This window comes from Lynx rufus, unplaced genomic scaffold (assembly GCF_022079265.1).
Source record: "Lynx rufus isolate CCGP_SWC_20201006 ecotype Redwood Valley unplaced genomic scaffold, mLynRuf1.p SCAF_6, whole genome shotgun sequence".
In the NCBI taxonomy this organism is placed as follows: domain Eukaryota; kingdom Metazoa; phylum Chordata; class Mammalia; order Carnivora; family Felidae; genus Lynx; species Lynx rufus.
In genome coordinates, this window is record NW_025814878.1 from 109,957,362 (window position 1) to 109,976,869 (window position 19,508).

At 43.0% G+C, this 19,508-nt stretch overlaps 1 protein-coding gene across 1 annotated transcript in view; it reads right to left on the reverse strand.

Moving 5' to 3' along the window:
* The window catches only part of ZFAND3 (zinc finger AN1-type containing 3), a 326,219-nt gene extending 316,805 nt beyond the window's left edge, over positions 1-9,414 (reverse strand). Inside the window, exon 1 of the mRNA XM_047103300.1 lies at positions 9,256-9,414. Within this exon, the coding sequence (XP_046959256.1) occupies positions 9,256-9,326 (71 nt within the window). The 5' untranslated portion in view covers positions 9,327-9,414. The remainder of the gene's footprint in view (positions 1-9,255) is intronic.
* Between the last annotated feature and the right edge of the window lie 10,094 nt (positions 9,415-19,508).

Below are 19,508 nucleotides of genomic sequence, written 5' to 3' on the forward strand. Positions count from 1 at the left end.
ATCCCACCCAATATGCACTGAAGAAAAATATTAGCCTTACCAAAAAAAAAAAAAAAAAAATACATGGTTTGAGTACCTCTCACTGGCAGTGGGGGGTGGAGAAGAGGGGTGACATGGAGACAGGGAGAGCCAATTAATAGTGACTTACCCACAGAAACAAGGAATATAGGCCTCAAAGATTACATGAACACATCCCCCCAATCAACAAAAGTTCCCCTAACCAAACATTTCTGTGGATCAACATCAAGAACATTCCTTTATTTTTAAAGGTGAGTAGCACGGCTTTGTATTATTTCAAAAGACAAACTACATAAAACTATGTAAAGTCATAAACTATGAGGATTTTATACACACGCGCAAAGTTTCATATGCAAACACACAAAGACTTGAAAAACCTGGTTTTCTGGATTTCAGTGGCATCTAAAGAAGAAAACAAATAATACCATCCATGCCTCCCCAAGGACAGAAACCTAGAAATAACAAAACTAGAAACAGTTCACGCTGAAATATACCACACCTGGGGCTCCTGGGTGGCTCAGTCAGTTAAGCATCTGACTTTGGCTCGGGGTCATGATCTCTTCGTTTGTGGGTTCAAGCCCCACGTTGGGCTCTGCAGTGACAGTGCAGAGCCTGCTTGGGATGCTGTCTCCCTCCCTCCCTGTCCCCTGCTTGCTCTCCATCTTTCTTTCTCAAAAATAAATAAAAAAACATTAATTTTTAAAAAATGAAATATACCACACCTTCTCCCACCTCCAGTTTGTTTTTTATTATTTTTTGCCAGTTAATAAACTTCTGGCCAGTTTAAGAATGACTGTATTATTCAACCCACTTTGTATCTCACTCATTACATTTAAAAAAATTCTTTCAGGCTATAACTTGCCAGCACATCTATTCATATACGGCACCGTAGAAATGGCTGAAGATTGAAAAAACAATGACCTGAATGAAATAGGCAGACTTTGAAAGCACAAATATGCTCAGCAAAGCCCTCCACCCCCACTGTGTTCTCCAAATTCCTGCCCCACTCTTCCAGCTAGGTACTATAAGCTACAGAAACTTCACACTATGTTCAGAAATTCTACCAACATAAGCATGCGAGAGAAAATCAAATGCCTGGCATAAGAATCTGACTGCAGAAAGAATATTTGTGATACTTTTGAATGGTCAGAATACTTCTCCTTCCAAGAAGTGTGGCTGAGAGTGATTATTTTATATAAAGGCACTTCAACGTACCAATGTGTAAGAGTCCAAGAAATAGGTAAGACATCAACAACTGTTACTCCACACCATTCCACTTGAACAGAAAGAAATGAGAAAAGGCACTCCCCCCAAAGGTCCCAAGTGCATCACCAACCTCACTCTTTGCCAGGTCATTAATGAGGCGGCAATGCAGCTAACTAGAGCCTGTCCACAAATTAGAAACACAAAATGCTATGGGGTGGTCTGCTCCTATCCCCCTCACCCACCAATCACCCACAGCCAGGGTGATAGCAAACTCCATTAATGACCTCTCCCAGGACATTCTTCTGCCTTAATCACACCTGCCTATGATACAGGACATCTGGTACAGTTGAAGGAATTGATGCAATTAGTAGCCAGTACTGCACCTTCTTCCTACTGTATTCTTCCTTCCTCTGGTTAACAACTGCAGCCACAACTTCAGATGTCCGGCACTGCTTGCAATTCTGTCCCCTGGCCTCAAGGATGACAAGGCATTTTCATTTATCTTGTACCATCCGCTTAGCCTGGTTTTGCCCAATGCTGCTGGATATTCCAATACATTCCAAGTTTTTCTGTATGTGGGAACTTGAATTTACCAGAAAATCCAATGCACTTATTCCCAATCACATTTCAAAAACTGCCATATGAGATTTACATTTGTAAAAATAAATATTCCTCCACAAAAGTCAGAGTCCAAGGTGAATACCTTCAAAAAGTCTCTCACTAAAAAGAAAAAAAAATTGATTCTCTATTAGCCCAACACCTCCCTGTATGGGTCTCTGAGGTTCCCAGTTTAATAGTGCTAAGAAAAGAGCAAAGATGATTGACTCAAAAGCTAACATGAAAAAAAAAAATGTTCAAATTATGGACTAACTTGTACTGACATTTTAATTCCCAAAACTGAGCAAAGGAGCACTTCCCAGTAATCTGAATTAACAATAGCATTGCTTCCCCCAATGAAAATAAAATGTTAGAGCTGGAAAGCAACTTAGAGCTAAATTAGACAAGTCCCTCATTTTCAGAAGACAAGAAAACAGGGGTCTGGAGAACTCACAAAATAAGCTTGAATGTCAATTATAGCTCAACAAAACTGAGGAGGAAAAACAAATAGGCTTGAAAATCCTGGCTGGCTGTCAGGTCAATGTTCTAGATGAGCACTGTCCAAAAGAACTTTCTGGGAGTTTGAAGTGTTCTATATATGTGTTCCCCAATAGGGTAGCCACTAGCTACTGAGCTAGTTAAATGCTACTTAAAAAGTAGCTACTGCAACTGAAGAACCGAAATTTTATTTAATTTTAATTAGTATGAATTTAAATTGCTATATGTAACTAGTAGCTACCTTATTGCACAGCACAATTCTAGAAGTTGTTCTCAGATTCTGGTTTTTAAAACTTCAAATGAAGCGGTTTAACCTCTCTTCTGCATTTAACACATACAGAAAATTTCTTCTTTATATCTAAAATATTTCATTCAGCAGCATAATCTTGTTACGTGGAGACCCAGCCCAGAGCAAGATCAGCCTGTTTCTCAAAGCCCCTAGCAGAACTGAGTGACATTAGTGTCATCCACCCAGTTGGACTGAAGTCCCTCTTTCACCAACCATTCACCCAAGTCCCACAAGCCTGACACTACCCAACAAGCCTGAATCTGGAAGATTTTTCAAGTGCCTCATTAAAATTATACAAGTGTTGGAGTGTGACCAGTCACTTCCTACATGTGGCATTGTTGAGATACCAAACTTTATCTTTCTTCAAAAAAAAAAAAAAGGAATTTTTAACGTCAATCTTTATCTATGATTACTGTAGGATTCCAAAACTTCCCTTCAGTTTGCACACAACCTTTTCAGGAACTAATAAAATTCCAAATCATAGGGGTGCCCAGGTGGCTCAGTTGGTTAGGACTTGGACTTCAGCTCAGGTCATGATCTCATGGTTCATGAGTTCGAGCCCCACATCAGGGCTCTGTGCTGACAGCTCAGAGCCTAGAGCCTGCTTCAGATTCTGTGTCTCCCCCTCTGTCTGCCCCTCCCCTGCTCATGCTCTGTTTCTCTCTCCCTCAAAAATAAACATTAAAAAAAAACAAGATTTAAAAAAAATCCAAATCCTATTAGTTCTCACTGTCTTAGTACTCTGCTCTCAGTAAATACTAAATATGCTTGGGTGTTTTTTTTTTAAGGACTTTATTCAGGGGCACCTGGGTGGCTCCGTCGGTTGAGCATCCAACTCTTGATTTCAGCACAGGTCATGATCTCACAGTTTGTGAGATCGAACCCCACACTGGGCTCTATGCCGATAGCGCAGAGCCTGCTTGGGATTCTCTATCTCTCTCTCTCTGCCTCTCCCTTCCCCAAAATAAATTAACAAAAATTAAAAAAAAAAAAAAGATTTTATTCATTTCAAAAGATCCTTAGCCTTCTGATTTTTCTACCTAGGAAAAGGTTAGTCTGTGAAAATTAATGTTAACTTTAATACTATTAAGGATTAAGAAGAATTTTAGTCAAAACTTTTCAGTACAACTTAAACTACTGGATTCTCCTTTTTAGGAGGAGGAGGAGGGTGAATGGGAGAAGAGGATGATACCAAAAGAGCAGTATGTCCTATATGTTAACTGAATCTAACTTTAAAAAGCTATTGCTTCAAACCAAAGTAAACAAAGACCATGTTTTCCTTAACAAAAAAATAAATAAACTCCCTGTGTTCCGTCAAATCAAAGGGACAATTTCATGTTTTCTGAATACCCAAATATAATCAGGAAAATGGGGCAAGTAGACAAATGCACAGTGAATACTTCATTACATCACACTGCATCTTCAGGTGCACATAATACTGAAAGACACAAAGTAAAACTGCACAAATGAGCTGTTTTGTTTTTAAGGTAACGTTTAAGGGAATTTTATAATCGAGGGATAATTAGTGACATCACTGAAATAATCATTCTACTGATTAACTAGTAATTCATGCTGTGTTCACATGAACTTGAAAGCCCAGGTTAAGCTGGTTGAAGCGTGGCAACATGTTCTAAATTGGGAGACTGAGACTGAAGAACCAAGGGCCACACACTGTTCAGAACCAGGCACACTAGCCAGATGACTCACAAAGTGACAGAAACAGGGTTCTACATCAATTCCCCAGCCTGGGATCGGGGCGGGGGGGGGGAGGGGGGGGGGAAGAGACAGATTTTATTCAACTAACTGGTCAACACCTTGTTATTCCCTAAAGTGAAATGGAATAGAACAAATCATCTTTTATGTTCTATCAACTTTCTACTAGTAACCTCTTCAGAAATGGAATATAGTTTGTGAGATTACTCTTCATCTCTGCCTAACCCCATCTTTATTTAAAATACATTATTATCTAGCAGATCTAGTTGGTGAAATAAAATGCTTCAACAGAACAGATCACAAAAATAAAATCCTAATAAAATCTATTTCCCTAAAGAAAATTCATCCATGTAACATTTATTTTATGACATGGTTCGTTAAGAAGAGCTTATTTTTTATCAAAAACAATGAATAGTTTACCAAATAAAACTCACATTTATTTTTTTTATTTTTTTTTAATGTTTATTTATTTTGGACAGAGAGAAAGAGAGAGAGAGCAAGCGAGCGAGACAGCATGAGCGGAGGAGGGGCAGAGAGAGACAGAGACACAGAATCCGAAGCAGACTCCAGGCTCTGAGCTGTCAGCACAGAGCCCGACGCGGGGCTTGAACTCACAGACCACGAGATCATGACCTGAGCCGAAGTCGGATGCTCAACCGACTAAGCCACCCAGGTGCCCCTAAAACCCACATTTAAATGTTCCATTATTCCCAAAGAACAAGACTGAACATTTGTCAACTATACTTTAAACTAATTTATGAAAGAAATAGTAGTTCTCAAAGTTTCCATAATATTACAACAGATTGTCTCCAATTGTAAAAGCAAAATATCAGTACTTGATTTTTATACTTGGTAAGTAAAATTTGAAAAAAGTCCATTTTTTCTTACCTAATTATCTTTTTTTCTTATCCTATAATATAGTCAGTACATTAGTGTCTTAAGTCTTCTCCCTCTCTCTTTTTTTAAAGTTTATTTTATTTATTTTGAGGGAGAGAGAGTCAGCAGGGTGGGGGCAGAGGGAGAGAGAGAGGGAGAATCCCAAGCAGGCTCCTCACTGTCAGCACAAAGCCTGACTCAGGGCTCAATCCCACAAACTGCGAGATCATGACCTGAGATGAAATCAAGAGTTGGGCACTACAGAGCCACCCAGGCACCCCTCTTCCTCCTCTCTTTTTTTAGAGTATTTCTAAGTCTGTTCTTTCAACACCGTTTGAAAATGCCTGTAAAGAATCTACACGTTTCGGTACATTTTAAACGTCTAAACAACTTAAAATGCAACTTCAACTAGTAACACTTATACCCATACCATTTAAAAGTGCTTTTGTGTATGTATATATTTCTAAAATACTATTTCTAAAATAATATTTTTATTATTTTAAAATACTATTTCATTTCAGGTTTGATTATTACAAACTAGTATGTTTTTCACAGGACTACGGAATGCCTAAAAATTAGCCAAGAAAATACTCATATTTCACTAAAAGTTTTAAGTACATACCTCAGGGGAAAAAACGGTTTATGATCATTAACTCTAAAAACATTGTACACACCACACAATTTTCAACTTTTGTAAAGAGGTAAATCTTCAACAATTTCCAAGGTAGCAAAGTTTCCCAGTGGAGAGATGGTCTCTCCGTAGAACAGTAACTTAATTCCATGCCCACAATTAAACAACATAAACCAAGAGGGAGAGAAGTAGAAACTTTCCTTATTCCAAATACTCACACATTTGCATTGTGTGCTCCTCTTGTCATTCTACTTTCTAACTGTTGCATTCCCACAAAAAAGACCTCACAGCTCTCTTGTCTAAGCAAGCCCCACTGACTGGTGTCCTGACTGGACAATGCCAGGCAGCAAGTCTGGCAGCCTAAGTAACTAAAGAGCAATCTTAAAGGAACTGCCTTTAGTCTACTGGTGCCAGAACATTCTGCTAAGAGGCTCCTCTGCAAAGGGCTGTGGCTAGCTGACTTTACAGACCTATGGCTTCCACAGAATGCAATGCTGACTGAAGTTTTCAGGTAACACACTCACCTTCATTTTCATGAAAGAAAAAGGCACAAGATACCTACTGCATGGCTCTCACAGCTTTCTACTTTTCTCCATTCTGTCTAGCTACCACACAGGTGCAGGCCCCAATCATCCCTGGTCTGGATTACTCCTCCTGATAAGACTTCTGTACCTCTAGTAATACCCCACGAACATAAAAACACCACATTCATATACACACACACCCAGACCCCTCTCAACATCATCCAATCTTTCACGTTAAAGAAAATCACGCCACTACATGTTCAAAGTTCTTCAATAGTTCCTGAGTGAACTCAAGATAAAAGTCCAAAGACCTAGGCATTACCTACAGAGCCCTACATCACCAACTGCTCTCACCATCTCACCCTCATCTCTAGCAAATTGCCCTTCACAATCTACCAGTCAACTCCAATGAACTTTTAAGTTCCTCAAATGTGGGGTGCTTTCTCTCACATCCAGGACTTCACCCATGCTATCCCCTCCACCTGAAAGAAACTCTTCTAATTCCATTCTCCCCTACCCTTCCTGCAGGCCTAGGCCGGTGTCACTTACTCCAGGCTACCTTCCTCTACCTCCACCTCAACTAGGTAAGCGCCCCTGCCATTACACCCTGTACCAATCCTAACATACTTTATTCTGACACTTTACTTCCACTCCCAGAAGACGGGGCCAGTGCCCCCTTGTCCACCATTATACCAGAGACACTCAATTATTCGTTGACTATATTCAAGGTTACTTAATGAACATAGTATGAATGTGGCCCATACAGTAAGAAATACATGTTCGGTTCGGAGTCAGTCATGATAAAACTCTGCAGCAATATCATTACACTTTGGTATAGAATGCAAACTACACAGGTACCTACAAACTCCTTTAGAAAAGGTTAAAACATTACACATTAAAAAGAACACTTTTCAACATAAAAATATTAGTTTTGTGCTCACAACTCCTATCAGGCAAACTGCAGTTCACTAAAAAGGGCCAGATTGAAAGTATCAAAAAAGCAGGACTGATTGCTTATAGGTCAAGTATGATACCAGTTTCACTAATCCTCCCTGCAACTATCAAACTTCCTTGGCATTATTCAGAACTCTGCAGCCTAAAAGTAAAAGGCTATTCCATTTCCTTAGTTTCTATGTCTTGACATAAGTCTTTCGATAAGGGTTCTGCTCAAGATAATGGTCCCAAGGACAAACTTGTTGCCAGGAAACAAGCCTCTCTCTGATACATCCTGGGCATTAGTTGCCATTGGCAGCTACTTTCTTTGAGCCACATGTCTTCTTATGAGTTACAATCAGAGGCTTGTGACACCAGATTTTTCCAGGGCAGCAGATTGATGTCATAAACGTGATGGTACTAAGCACTCTGACGAGCTCACCAGCTCCACCCTACACTCACTGCATACAAGGGGCAAGTTATCCACCTCTCAAAGCCTCAATTTCCTCATCTATAGTGGGATAATGGTTGTACCTCCGAAGATTCTATGGGAATTACATTGTCCAGGAAAGCACTTAGCAGACAACCCAATTATTAGGAAGACTATAAAACCTAAAATATTTTCACACCTTCAAAACTTTTGCTAATACCATAACTTATTTTTGACTAACATCTTTCCAGCAGGTATTTTTTTAAGAAAAGGCAGAAAAGAGGACAAAATGAGAACCTATTTCTGTCACGACCTTTCAATTTGACAAATTCCACAGAAATCTACATTAAGATCCACTTTCTTTCTCTTCACTCCCAAAAATCCCAGACTTAATCTGTACTTCAACCATTCCTAACATCTGGGGGATAGCAAAAATAAAATACTTAAATACATCTTTCCAAAATGTTCTCACCAGAAATAATCATTTCCTTACTGCCTCTATACAGTATGAAATATACTAGGTCTTTGGAAAATAGAGGAAAAAGGGATCAATCACAAAAGTCCTTCAAAGTCTCCCAATTCCCCTACAATTAGAGTCATAAGGTAGGATGGAGGCACCTGTTAGGTAAGAGGGATGGTAATCCATAAAACTCCAAGTGTTAACAAGGAGAATTTAAAATGTAACTGTAGGTGAAAAAGTTAATTTCCCACCTCACAGTTTTTCACCCTAACAGGATGGTCAAGTAATAACGCAGGCTGGCCAATGTAAATATTTTTATCATTAAAAAAAAAAAAAATGGAGAGAGATGAATTTGAGCCAATTGAGCAAACTGGCTCTCACGTTCCCAAGCCAGGTTGACTTGAGTTGGGTGTTTTGGGTTTTTGTTTTTTATTTTTTGGACAAGGAAATTTTACAGAACTCCTGAAATGTGTTTTAAATAAAGGGGAGACCTCCATATTCTTATAACTTTACCCTAGACTCGGCTCTGGGCTCGATTTTTAAAGATGGGTGACGTGTGAACAGCTTCCTAAAAGCAAATAGGGCACTGGGATATAATTTAGGAAGTGATGATGCAAGTCTCTGGGGGACAAGGAGGGAGGGGGAGGTGAAAAAGTCAGAGGAAATACCCTCCTGGTGCCTGGGCACCAACTCATACCAAGGCAGGGAGGGAGGGCTGGCCTCCACATGCCAAGGGAAGGGGCACCCCAGCTTCACCCGGAGGTGCCAACACCGCCCCCTCATCCCTCTCCGCTGCCCTGCCCCCCCTCACCAGTGGCCCGGGCGGCCCCTGTTGGCCCAAACCTCTGGCAGGAGAGTCCCAGAGGGTGGCAGTGCACCCGGGCCAGGGCCTTCTCTGCCCACCTCCAGCTCCCCACCCAGCGCCCCTCCCCGAGACTCGGCCCCTGCCCCCTCCCTGTAGGCCCGGCTAGGGCCCAGCCCCCAGGGTTCCGGCCACCCCCGGCCCCGAGGCCTGCCCGGGCAGCCCCCGCGCCAGCGCCCCCAGCCCCCGCCCCCACCCCCACCCGGCCGGGCACTTACCCCCAGAAGCCGCAGGGACAGCGAGGCGGCAGGCTGGGCGCTTTGCTGCGCTCGCTCCCGGCGTCTCCCATGGTGCTCGGCGGCGGCGGAGCTCGGCGGCGGCAGCGGTGGCGGCGGCTGGGCCTGGGCCCCGCTTGAAGGAGGCGGCGGCGACTACGGCGGCGGCGTCGGGGGGCTCGGGGCGGGGGGAGGGGGAGGGAGCGGGCGCGCGGGCGGGCGCGAGTCCGAGGCTCCGAGCCGGGATTCCAGGCCGGTCAGCTGGAGGCGGGCCGCACCACTCGGCCTGCAGAGATGGGGGGGCCGGGGGAGGCGCGGAGAGGGAGGGTAGCTGAGGAGGAGGGGCGTGCGGGTGAACCGAGGACCGCGGGGGAGGAGGGAAGACCCGGCGCCCTCGGCAGCTCCCACCGCCGCTCGCAGCCAGAGCGATGTCCCGCGCGGCGGCGCTGGGAAGGACCTGAGGCCCCCGCCGGCTCTGGCGTAGCAGCGGCGGCTGTGAAGCCCCGGGCCTCGCTCGCTCCGTCACGCTCCCCTCCCCCGAAGGCTGCGCTGACCGGACAATGGCCGCTCCGCCCCCTCCCCTCCTCACACACCCCTCCTAAGGAGTCACAATGGTCTCGCCCGGGGGAGCCGCCGCCAAAGCCCAGCAGCTGATCAGCTGGGATCCGGGCGTGCCACTTTGTTCAGCCCCTCAAAGGAAGAGTACGGGGCTGTGGGCAAAGCCGAGAGCGTCGGGCTATCACCCGGCGACGGGCCTCTGAGGTTTTCATATTCTTGGAACTTTTAAAATCTGAGGCAAACTTACCTTCTCCCTGTCTGAAGAAGGGGAGCAGGTTTCTCAGTACCCTGGGGCACGTTGCCTCCCCCCAAACGCGAATGGTACGCCCCGAGCGGGAGGGGGAGGAGTAGATTAGTTGTTTAGGGTAAGTCGGGCCAGTCCCAGAGCGGCGGACGAGTGCTACGCATGCGCCCGGAGACCCCGTAACCGGGTACTGGGAGGGGCCAGAAGGGAGTGCTTCCAAATCCGGAAGTGGGTCTCTCTCTTCCCGGGGTTGCGGGGGTCTTTAGCTGCTGGGAGGTCTACGAACCGGCTGCTGCTCCCTGCTATGGGCGATGCCAGGGACCATTTCTCCACTAACTGCCAATCCCCTAGAAATCTGTCTTCCCAGTCCCCCCACACCCGACCCACTCTTCCAGTTCCACCCGGAGAACTGGTCTCTTCTTGGCAGTAATGAACTTAAGGGAAATGTCCCTCCCCTCCCCCGCCCCAGGAAGGGCGGGGTGCAGGAGGGTAGCGTCTCTGTGAAGTTCCTAGCTCCTCCTCCCCTTTCGGTGCCCCCAGCCTCAGAGACACAAGTTCACTCCCGATACCCAGACTAAAAGAGCCTCTTTTTTTTCTAGAGTGGACATGTTTGGTTTGGGGAGGGGACCTATGGCCGAATCAGTGATGAAAATTAACGTAAGCAAAGAAGTTCGAGCCACCAAAAAATAAGCCTTTAGCGCTTCTTGTCTTTCATCTTGAACTCATTCTGAGTTCCAGCCAATCGTGAGCAGAAGGCGATTGTAGATGGCAAATGTCAACGCGGAGGAAACTTCCACCATATCTACTGGAGAGGTGACTCCCACAGCTGAGACCCTTGTTGGCGAACTTCGAAGGTCACTGCTACTTCCGGAAGGCTTCCTGGCTCTTAGAAAAGGCAGCTGTGTACCCCCGATTCGGCAAGAATACGAGACCCTCAGAGGATATTACCTAGATTAATTTTATTGTCAAATGTTATTATTTCTATATCTACCATTATGTCTGTGCAGGCTCTGTGGACTTGTTGACATTTATGTCGCTTCTTTTGGCCTCTAAAGAGCAAGGATCACATTTAGCTTAGCATCTTCTAAAAGATGCTGTGGATGATAAAGACAAATGATTGCAAAAATCAAGTTCTTTACAGCCAATGCACTTCCAAAAGTGAGTGCTGATTTTCGTAATATTTAGTTTCGACTTTGTGCATTTTCACAAGCCTTCAATAAGTAGTTATGTCAAAAGTCCATTGAGTGGATGAAGCCATACAGCCATACAGCCATACAGCTAGGTGCTTTCATTGGACTCACATTGCCCTTAAATCTTCACTTAAACTAACATAAAATTGCCACATTCTTAAAAGACTTATAGCTTTTGAGTTTAACAGACCAAGATTAAGTGGGACTCTCTCTCTATTGGCATTTTGATGGTCTTTTATATATGGAAAAAGAAAACCTAAAACCAAAAGGAAAATTTAATATAAACTGTGATTGTCATCATACAAACTGCTTGCCTACCTGTCTGCTTGCCAGTTATTCATTTTAACAAGCATTGACTGACTACCAAGATGTGCACAAAATTTTCTAAGGCCTTATCCCTCCTGTTACCCTCTGCCCCACTGCTCTTCCTCTCTCTTGCCCAGGACACTACTCCTGCCCATTCAGGCATATGTTATCTCTTCAATGCCTTGCCTTTGCTAACAAGGCAGAATTAGTCCCTCCTTCCTCTGCCCACATAATCTCCATTATAGGACCAAGAAATATACATGTTTGTCTCCTACCGCAAAACCTAACTCCAAAAGGTTTGGCTGATAGAAATAGCTGCTAAGTACTCTCAACGCAGTGGGGATACAAGATGCTCAGAAGGTATCACCTAGATTAATTTTATTAGCAAATATTATTTTATTTCTATAAATGCCATTCTGTTTGTACGTTATCTGTATACTTGTAGGATCCACAAATCACCATGGGATTGAAGCCAACTCAATCCATGTTTACTGAATGGAAGAGCTTATTTGATAAGAAGCCACTCTTAGTCAAGCCTCTTGTATCTGCAAGGAACAGAAACCCACTGAAACTTCATGCAAAAATTAATTGATTAATAGGGGCACCTGGGTGGCTCAGTGGTTGAGCTTCCAAATCTTGATTTTAGCTCAGGTCATGATCTCATGGTTTGTGGGTTCGAACCCACTCTGGATCCTCTCTCTCTGTCCCTCCCTTGCTCATGCTCTCTTTCTCTCTCTCAAAATAAAATAAACTTTTTAAAAAATTAATGAATAATAATTTGTTGAAGGAAATAATCTTTTTTTTTTCTTTCAACGTTTATTTTTTTTTTTATTTTTGGGACAGAGAGAGACAGAGCATGAACGGGGGAGGGGCAGAGAGAGAGGGAGACACAGAATCGGAAACAGGCTCCAGGCTCTGAGCCATCAGCCCAGAGCGCGACGCGGGGCTCGAACTCACGGACCGCGAGATCGTGACCTGGCTGAAGTCGGACACTTAACCGACTGCACCACCCAGGTGCCCCTGAAGGAAATAATCTTAAAGAACCCAAGAGCACAAAGAGCAAATAGATCTCATGAAGGACTGGAAGAGGGATCTAAAATACTAACAGAAGCCAAGTAGCTAGTTTCTCATCTCTTTTTCTCTCTGGTCACACATTCTTCCATCTCTTTCACTCTACAGAGCTGCTTCATTCTTCTCTGCAGACCTGCTTCCACTGCTTCTCTGGGAATACAGTGGAACATGACTATCCGAGCTCACCTAGCCTCACCTCAAGAACCAACAGAAATTAATTAATTATCTATGAATCCCAGTTCTCAAGGGAAAGAACCTTACTGGTCAAACTTACATCAGGTTGTCTATTCTTGATAGGATAACTTTGAGCCAGTCAAGGCTTTTTGTTTTGTAACGCAAACATGACTGTCAGAGGCTCATCCTTGTAGCCTGTGGTTCTCAAAGGTCAGTTATGTTCTTGGCAAAGATTCCAAAATGTATCTAACACAGACCAACAAAGGAGTAAATTACAGCCTGAAATCAAAAAGCATAAAGAAGAGTGGACATGTTCAAGAAACTAACTCCTATTTAAACTATTTCAGGCCTGGGGCACCTGGCTGGCTTAGTTGGTAGAGCATGCAACTCATTAATCTCAGGGTCATGAGTTCAAGCCCCACACTTGCTTAAAAAAAAATTTAGGGGCGCCTGGGTGGCTCAATCGGTTGAACGTCTGATTTTGGCCTAGGTCACAATCTCAAAGTTTGTGGGTTCAAGCCCAGCATCCAGCTGTACACTGACAGTGTGAAGCGTGCTTGAATCCTCTCTCCTCTCTCTCTGCCCCTCTCCTGCTCTTTCACATTCTCTCTCTCTCTCTCTCTCTCTCTCTCAAAATAGATAAACGTTAAAAAAATGTTTTTAGGGGCACCTGGGTGGCTCAGTCGGTTAAGCATCCGACTTCAACTAGGTCATGATCTCGTCCGTGAGTTCGAGCCCTGCGTCAGGCTCTGGGCTGATGGCTCGGAGCCTGGAGCCTGCTTCAGGTTCTGTGTCTCCCTCTCTCTCTGCCCCTCCCCTGTTCATGCTCTGTCTCTCTCTGTCTCAAAAATAAATAAACGTTAAAAAAAATTTTTTTAATGTTTTTAATTTTTAAGTAAAAATAAAAATAAATACCAAAAAAATAAAAAAAAATATTAAAAAAAAAACTGTTTCAGGCCTAAAATTAAATGGCATTCCCTCAAAGAAGCTTTCATTGACCACCCCCTATCCCCACTTAAAATTATATTACCCTATTTTTATCTTCTGTGGCACCCTTTTCCTTTGTAGAACCTATCACAGTTTATAATTAAATATTTATTCATGTTTTCTCTCCAAAGATCGTGTCTGTCTTGTTCACCATTATTTATACAATGCCCGGGACACATTTGGTAGACATTAATAAATATTTGTTGACCAACAACAACAAAAAATAATATGAAACCCATATGTGAATTGGCACCCTATTCAGACTATCCTGGGGGAATGTGTACCACATACCTTCCCTACAAGACACTGAAACTCACTGCAAGCTTTTTCATCACACAAAATGAGACCCAGTGTTCATTTGCTCCCTCTTATGTTCCTAGCTGGCTAACTTTTCACCCTTCGTTCCCAAGGTTTCTATCGGAAAAGCCCTTGAACCAGTTCCTATAACATGCCCACTTAGTTGGCTGAATGCTCAGAGAGAACATAAAATTTCAGGGCATCATCAAATTAGGGGACCAAAGTGTGGGGGTAATTGTCAGAAGTGCTTTTGTCATAATTGTCTTGACTATTTTCTAGTGTAGATTACGTTCCAGATGAGTCTGTGATGTGACTCTTGGGAGTAGTTTGCAATCACCATTGGCCTAAAAGGAGCCATCTACGTGCTCAGTAGGGTCTAGTAAAGGATAATATTAATGCTTCAGCAGCCAGAGCTCTTGAAGTAGCAACTGAGGTTGTATGGGAAAGAGCCAGGTATGACTCAAGGGCATGGGCTCACAAGGGCTGCTTTCTTAGTAATACTGAGTCCAAAGACCTTAACCCTGCAAGAGACAGCCAAAAAGGAGACACTTGTGGAGACCTGAGAGAAAACAGATGGTCCTCTAACTCAGATTCTAATTCTTACCCCACAACTCTAACTCCCAGGGCCAACCCTTCCATCAGAATTCATTCTACCTTGGTATTAGCCCCAATGTCCATTCTACACTCTAGCCTCCGTCTTAATCCTAATCCTAACATGATCTGGAAAAATTAATCCTAGATTTCAGACCTAATCCCAACCTTAATTCTGTGAGCTTAACAAAGGCTCCTTGCCTTGCCACTGAGTTATTTTCCTCAGTTCCTCTCTCTTATGTCCCTTGACCCTGACCCACTCCTGGGAACAGAGAATCCTATAACACTCTGTCCCCCTAGGCAGAATGGGAGCCAGTTTTAATAATCCTAAAAAAAGAAAAGGGCCTTGGGCTGCTAAGAAAGAGAAAATGGGGCATTTCTCACCTGCACGGGAGGCAGCAACCATGCCCAGTCACAACATGTCCTGTTTGCCTAATTCAGACTGCCCAGCCCTCTGAAAGTCCAGAAAAGATGCAATCCGAGTTACCTGTGTAGACTTAGGAATGTGTGACATAGCTGGCCAAGAGAAGAAGATCTGAGACCTTTCTGCAAAATGATAGGGTTAGATTAGATGAATGTCTTTCAAACCACATTCTCAGCAAGAATTCTGGTTTCTGCGTTCCTCCCACACTTGGATTTGGTTCTCCAAAAGGGGAAAAAAAAACAACTTTTTTTTTTAAAGTCACTGAACTAGACCCTCTCTAAGGTTTCTTCTGGCCCCGGAGTTTTCTGATATGCAGTTGATTCTTTTAGTCACTTACGGTCCACTTGGCATGGATAAACTCTCAGAGCCAGGGGAAAAGAAGAGCAACCAAGCATACCATCTTCAGCCCTTCTCAGGAAAGTAAAAATAAATTAAATAAAATGAAGAGTGCAATGGAGAAGAGAGGGGAGGGGAGGGGAGGAGAAAACGCTGCCATTTCACGTTTCATGTTCCCATGTTCATGAAGCAATTGCTGATTTCCCTGCTGCTCACACCCATCTTGGTGTGAAATTTGATTTTACTGACTTTTAAATTTCTTTTCAAGAATGGAAATACTGTTTTTCCCTGAAATAGTTGACCTTTGTGAGGAAAATTTTTCAAATAATAAGAACGCAAAAGCCCTCCCTAATATCACTTCCTAGAGAGACCCTTTGTTGACAGTTTGTTATGTAGCCCTCCAGGCTTTTCATTTATATATTGTTATATAAACGGGGTCATGTAACACAGTATACTCTAGCCGATTATTTTTAACTTAGAAATATGTCGTGAACGGGGTACCTGGGTGGCTCAGTCGGTAAACGTCCAACTTTGGCTCAGGTCATGATCTCCCAGTTCACGACTTTGAGCCCCACATCGGGCTCTGTGCTGACAGCTCAGAACCTGGAGCCTGTTTCTGATTCTGTGTCTCCCCCTCTCTGCCCCTTCCCCACTTGCTCTCTGTCTCTCTCTCTCTCTCTCTCTGTCTTTCTCTCAAAAATAAACATTAAAAATAAGTAAATACATACATACATAAATAAATAAATAAGAAAAACGTCCTGGACATCTTCCATATTCATGCATGTAGCTTGGCAGTATTGTCTTGTTGCTAATTATTAGGGTTCTCTGGATGGTTAAGATATATATGAAACCATATACATGTATACATATACATATATATGTGTGTGTGTGTATATATATATTATATATATATATATATAGAGAGAGAGAGAGAGAGAGAGAGAGACAGAAGGAGAGAGAGAGAGAGAGAGAATACAGTGGACCCTGAACAACACAGGTTTGAACTATTCAGGTCCACTTACATGAGGATTTTTAAAAATAACTATAAATGAATTCTCTCTTCCTTATGATTTTCTTAACAGCATTTTCTTTTCTCTAGCTTACTTTATTGTAAGAATACAGTATATAATACATATAACATACAAAATATATTTTAACCAATTGTTTATGTTACTGGTAAGTCAATAGTATGCTACAAGTAGTTAAGTTTTGGGGGAGTCAAAATTTTTGACTCAGTGGGGAGGTGGTCAGTGTTCCTAACCATCCCCCCCACATTGTTCAAGGGTCACCTGCATAACCACATATATGAGGTTTATTTCCATGTGTTTATAATATATATGAGTTTTATTATAAGGAATTGGCTTATGCAATTATGGAGGCTGAGAAGTCCCAAGAACTGCCGTTTGGTCTCCTGAGAACCAGGAGCCAATGGTTAGAAGTTCCAGCGTGAGTCTGAAGACAGGAGAAGACTGATGTTCAGCTAAAGACCATTAGGCAGAAAGCAAATTCTTGCTCAGCCTTTTGATCTACTCACGCCTTTAACAAGTTGGATGGGGCCGGCCTACACTGGGGAGGAAAATCTGCTTTACTCAGTCCACTGATTCAAATGTTAATTTCATCCAGAAAACCCCCTCCCAGACACACTCCGAATGTTTAACCAGATAGCTGGGCACTCCATGGCCTAATCAAGTTGGCACATAATATTAACCCATCACACTATAAATCATGGGCTCCAGAGTCAAAATGACTGTATTTGAATCTGGCTTTTACCACCTTCCAGCTCTGAGACTTTAGGGAAGTTACAGAGCCTATCTGTGCTTCAGTTTCCTCATCTGTTACAGGAGGCATCTGTAGTGGTCTGTGCTTATCATCTGCCCATTTTCTTTTTGGTGGCCCTACTTCTCCTGCTCCCAGGCCTCCTCAGAGATGTACGGATAACTAGCTTTAGTCAGGGAGTGCTATCTGGACTTTGCAGTTACATGGACCAATAAATTCCTTTTTTTTTCTTCCTAAGCTAATTTGGGTTAGGTTTCAGTATGCTTCAATGAGAAGAAAAGTCCTGACTATGCATGATAGTATTTACCTATGTGATAAGTTTATTGTGAGTGTTAAATTATATAATCCATGAAGAAAATCATAGCATAGTATGTAGCTGACAGTACAAGCTCAATAAACATTCACTATTATTGTTCATTTATTTTTAATGGCTACTGACCACTCTGTTGTATGGATAAACCATTTAATGTATCTCCTTTTGATTAATTTATCCTATCATTCATTCATTTATTCATTCAGCAGATACTTTTGGAGCACCTACTATGTGGTAGGCACTGTTTTAGGCATTAAGGATACAGTGGTGAGTGAGACAGATAAGGTTCCCTACTCTAGTGGTACTTATCCTCTAGTGGTGGAGGCAGACAATTAAAAAGTTTTCATGATGGGGCGCCTGGGTGGCGCAGTCGGTTAAGCGTCCGACTTCAGCCAGGTCACGATCTCGCGGTGCGTGAGTTCGAGCCCCGCGTCAGGCTCTGGGCTGATGGCTCAGAGCCTGGAGCCTGTTTCCGATTCTGTGTCTCCCTCTCTCTCTGCCCCTCCCCCGTTCATGCTCTGTCTCTCTCTGTCCCAAAAATAAATAAACGTTGAAAAAAAAATTTAAAAAAAAAAGTTTTCATGAATGTCTTAAAGGACAGTAATGTCCAGCTTTCCACATTTATAAAAAATCTTACAGTGAACATTTGCTTGTTTGTCCTTTTAGTGTCTTGGATACATTTTTTGGAAAAAGAATCAGGGGCACCTGGGTGGCTCAGTTGATTAAGCATCTGACTCTTGACCTCGGCTCAGGTCATGATCTCACTGTTCGTGGGATGAAGTCCCTCATCGGGCTTCGTGCTAACAGCACAGAGCCTGCTTGGGATCTCTCTCTCTCTCTCTCTCTCTCTCTCTCTCTCTCCTCCTCCTCCTCTCCCGCTCAGACATGCACTCTTATCTCTCTCTCAAAATTAATAAACATTAAAAAAAAAAAGAAAACGAAAAAGAATTGCAATACCATTTGTTATGTATGGCCAAACTTTCCTCCAGAAAGGTTGTACGAATTTACAATCCCTTCACCAGTGAATGAGAAGGCTGTTTTCCCCACACCTCAGTAGCCTTGGGATACCATTACTCTTTTTAATCATTGCCAGAGTAAAAGGTAAAAAATAGCACCTAATGGATGTTTTAATTTGCATTTTTTGGTTATTAATGAGGTCCAGAGTGTATGTGTGTATATATATATATATATATATATATATATATATATAATATATGTAATTTATATATACATATATTGAGGGCACCTGGGTGGCTCAGTTCATTAAGCATCTGACCCTTGATTTCACTCAGGTCATGATCTCTCAGTTCATGAGATTGAGCCCCATGTCAGGCTCTATGCTGACAGCACACAGCCTGCTTGGGATTTTCTGTCTCCCTTTCTCTCTCTGCCCCTCCTCTGCTTGCTCTCTCTCTCTCTCTCTCTCTCTCTCTCTCAAAATAAGTAAATATTTAAAAAAAAAATTTAATAATATTAGCCTTTTGTCATATGTACCACAAACTGTTTCTTTATCTCTTAGCTGTATCTAGGCTTTTGACTTTGAAGAGTCTAAAATGCAGGGGAACTATGTGAATTACCTCTCGCTAATGTTTGAATTGCCAACATGGCACTTTTTTGTTAAAGCCTCTAGGTTGCTACTTAAAGGTTAAAAAAAGAAGATGAGAGAAGTATAGGGGAAGACACAGGAAATTGCAGGAGATGGGGGGCAAGCAGGGAGAGAACCCCATCCTCTCAGCCTACCCAACTCTGCCTCATCTCAGGCAGGCTCAGCTATGAGGCAAATGGCCAAGGCCTCTATAGGTCAGCTCGGACCCTGGGCCAGGCCTGAGCTCCCTGGGGTGAATCACCCACAACATATATCTCAGCCTTCCTGATATTCTATGTATAAGTAGAAAGGCCACCAGAAGCTGTGGCCCTATAGTTCCGTCAGCCCCCAGGGACTGGCCTGAATTTCTCATCAAGTCACTTGCTCAGGTCTGCAGAGGTAAT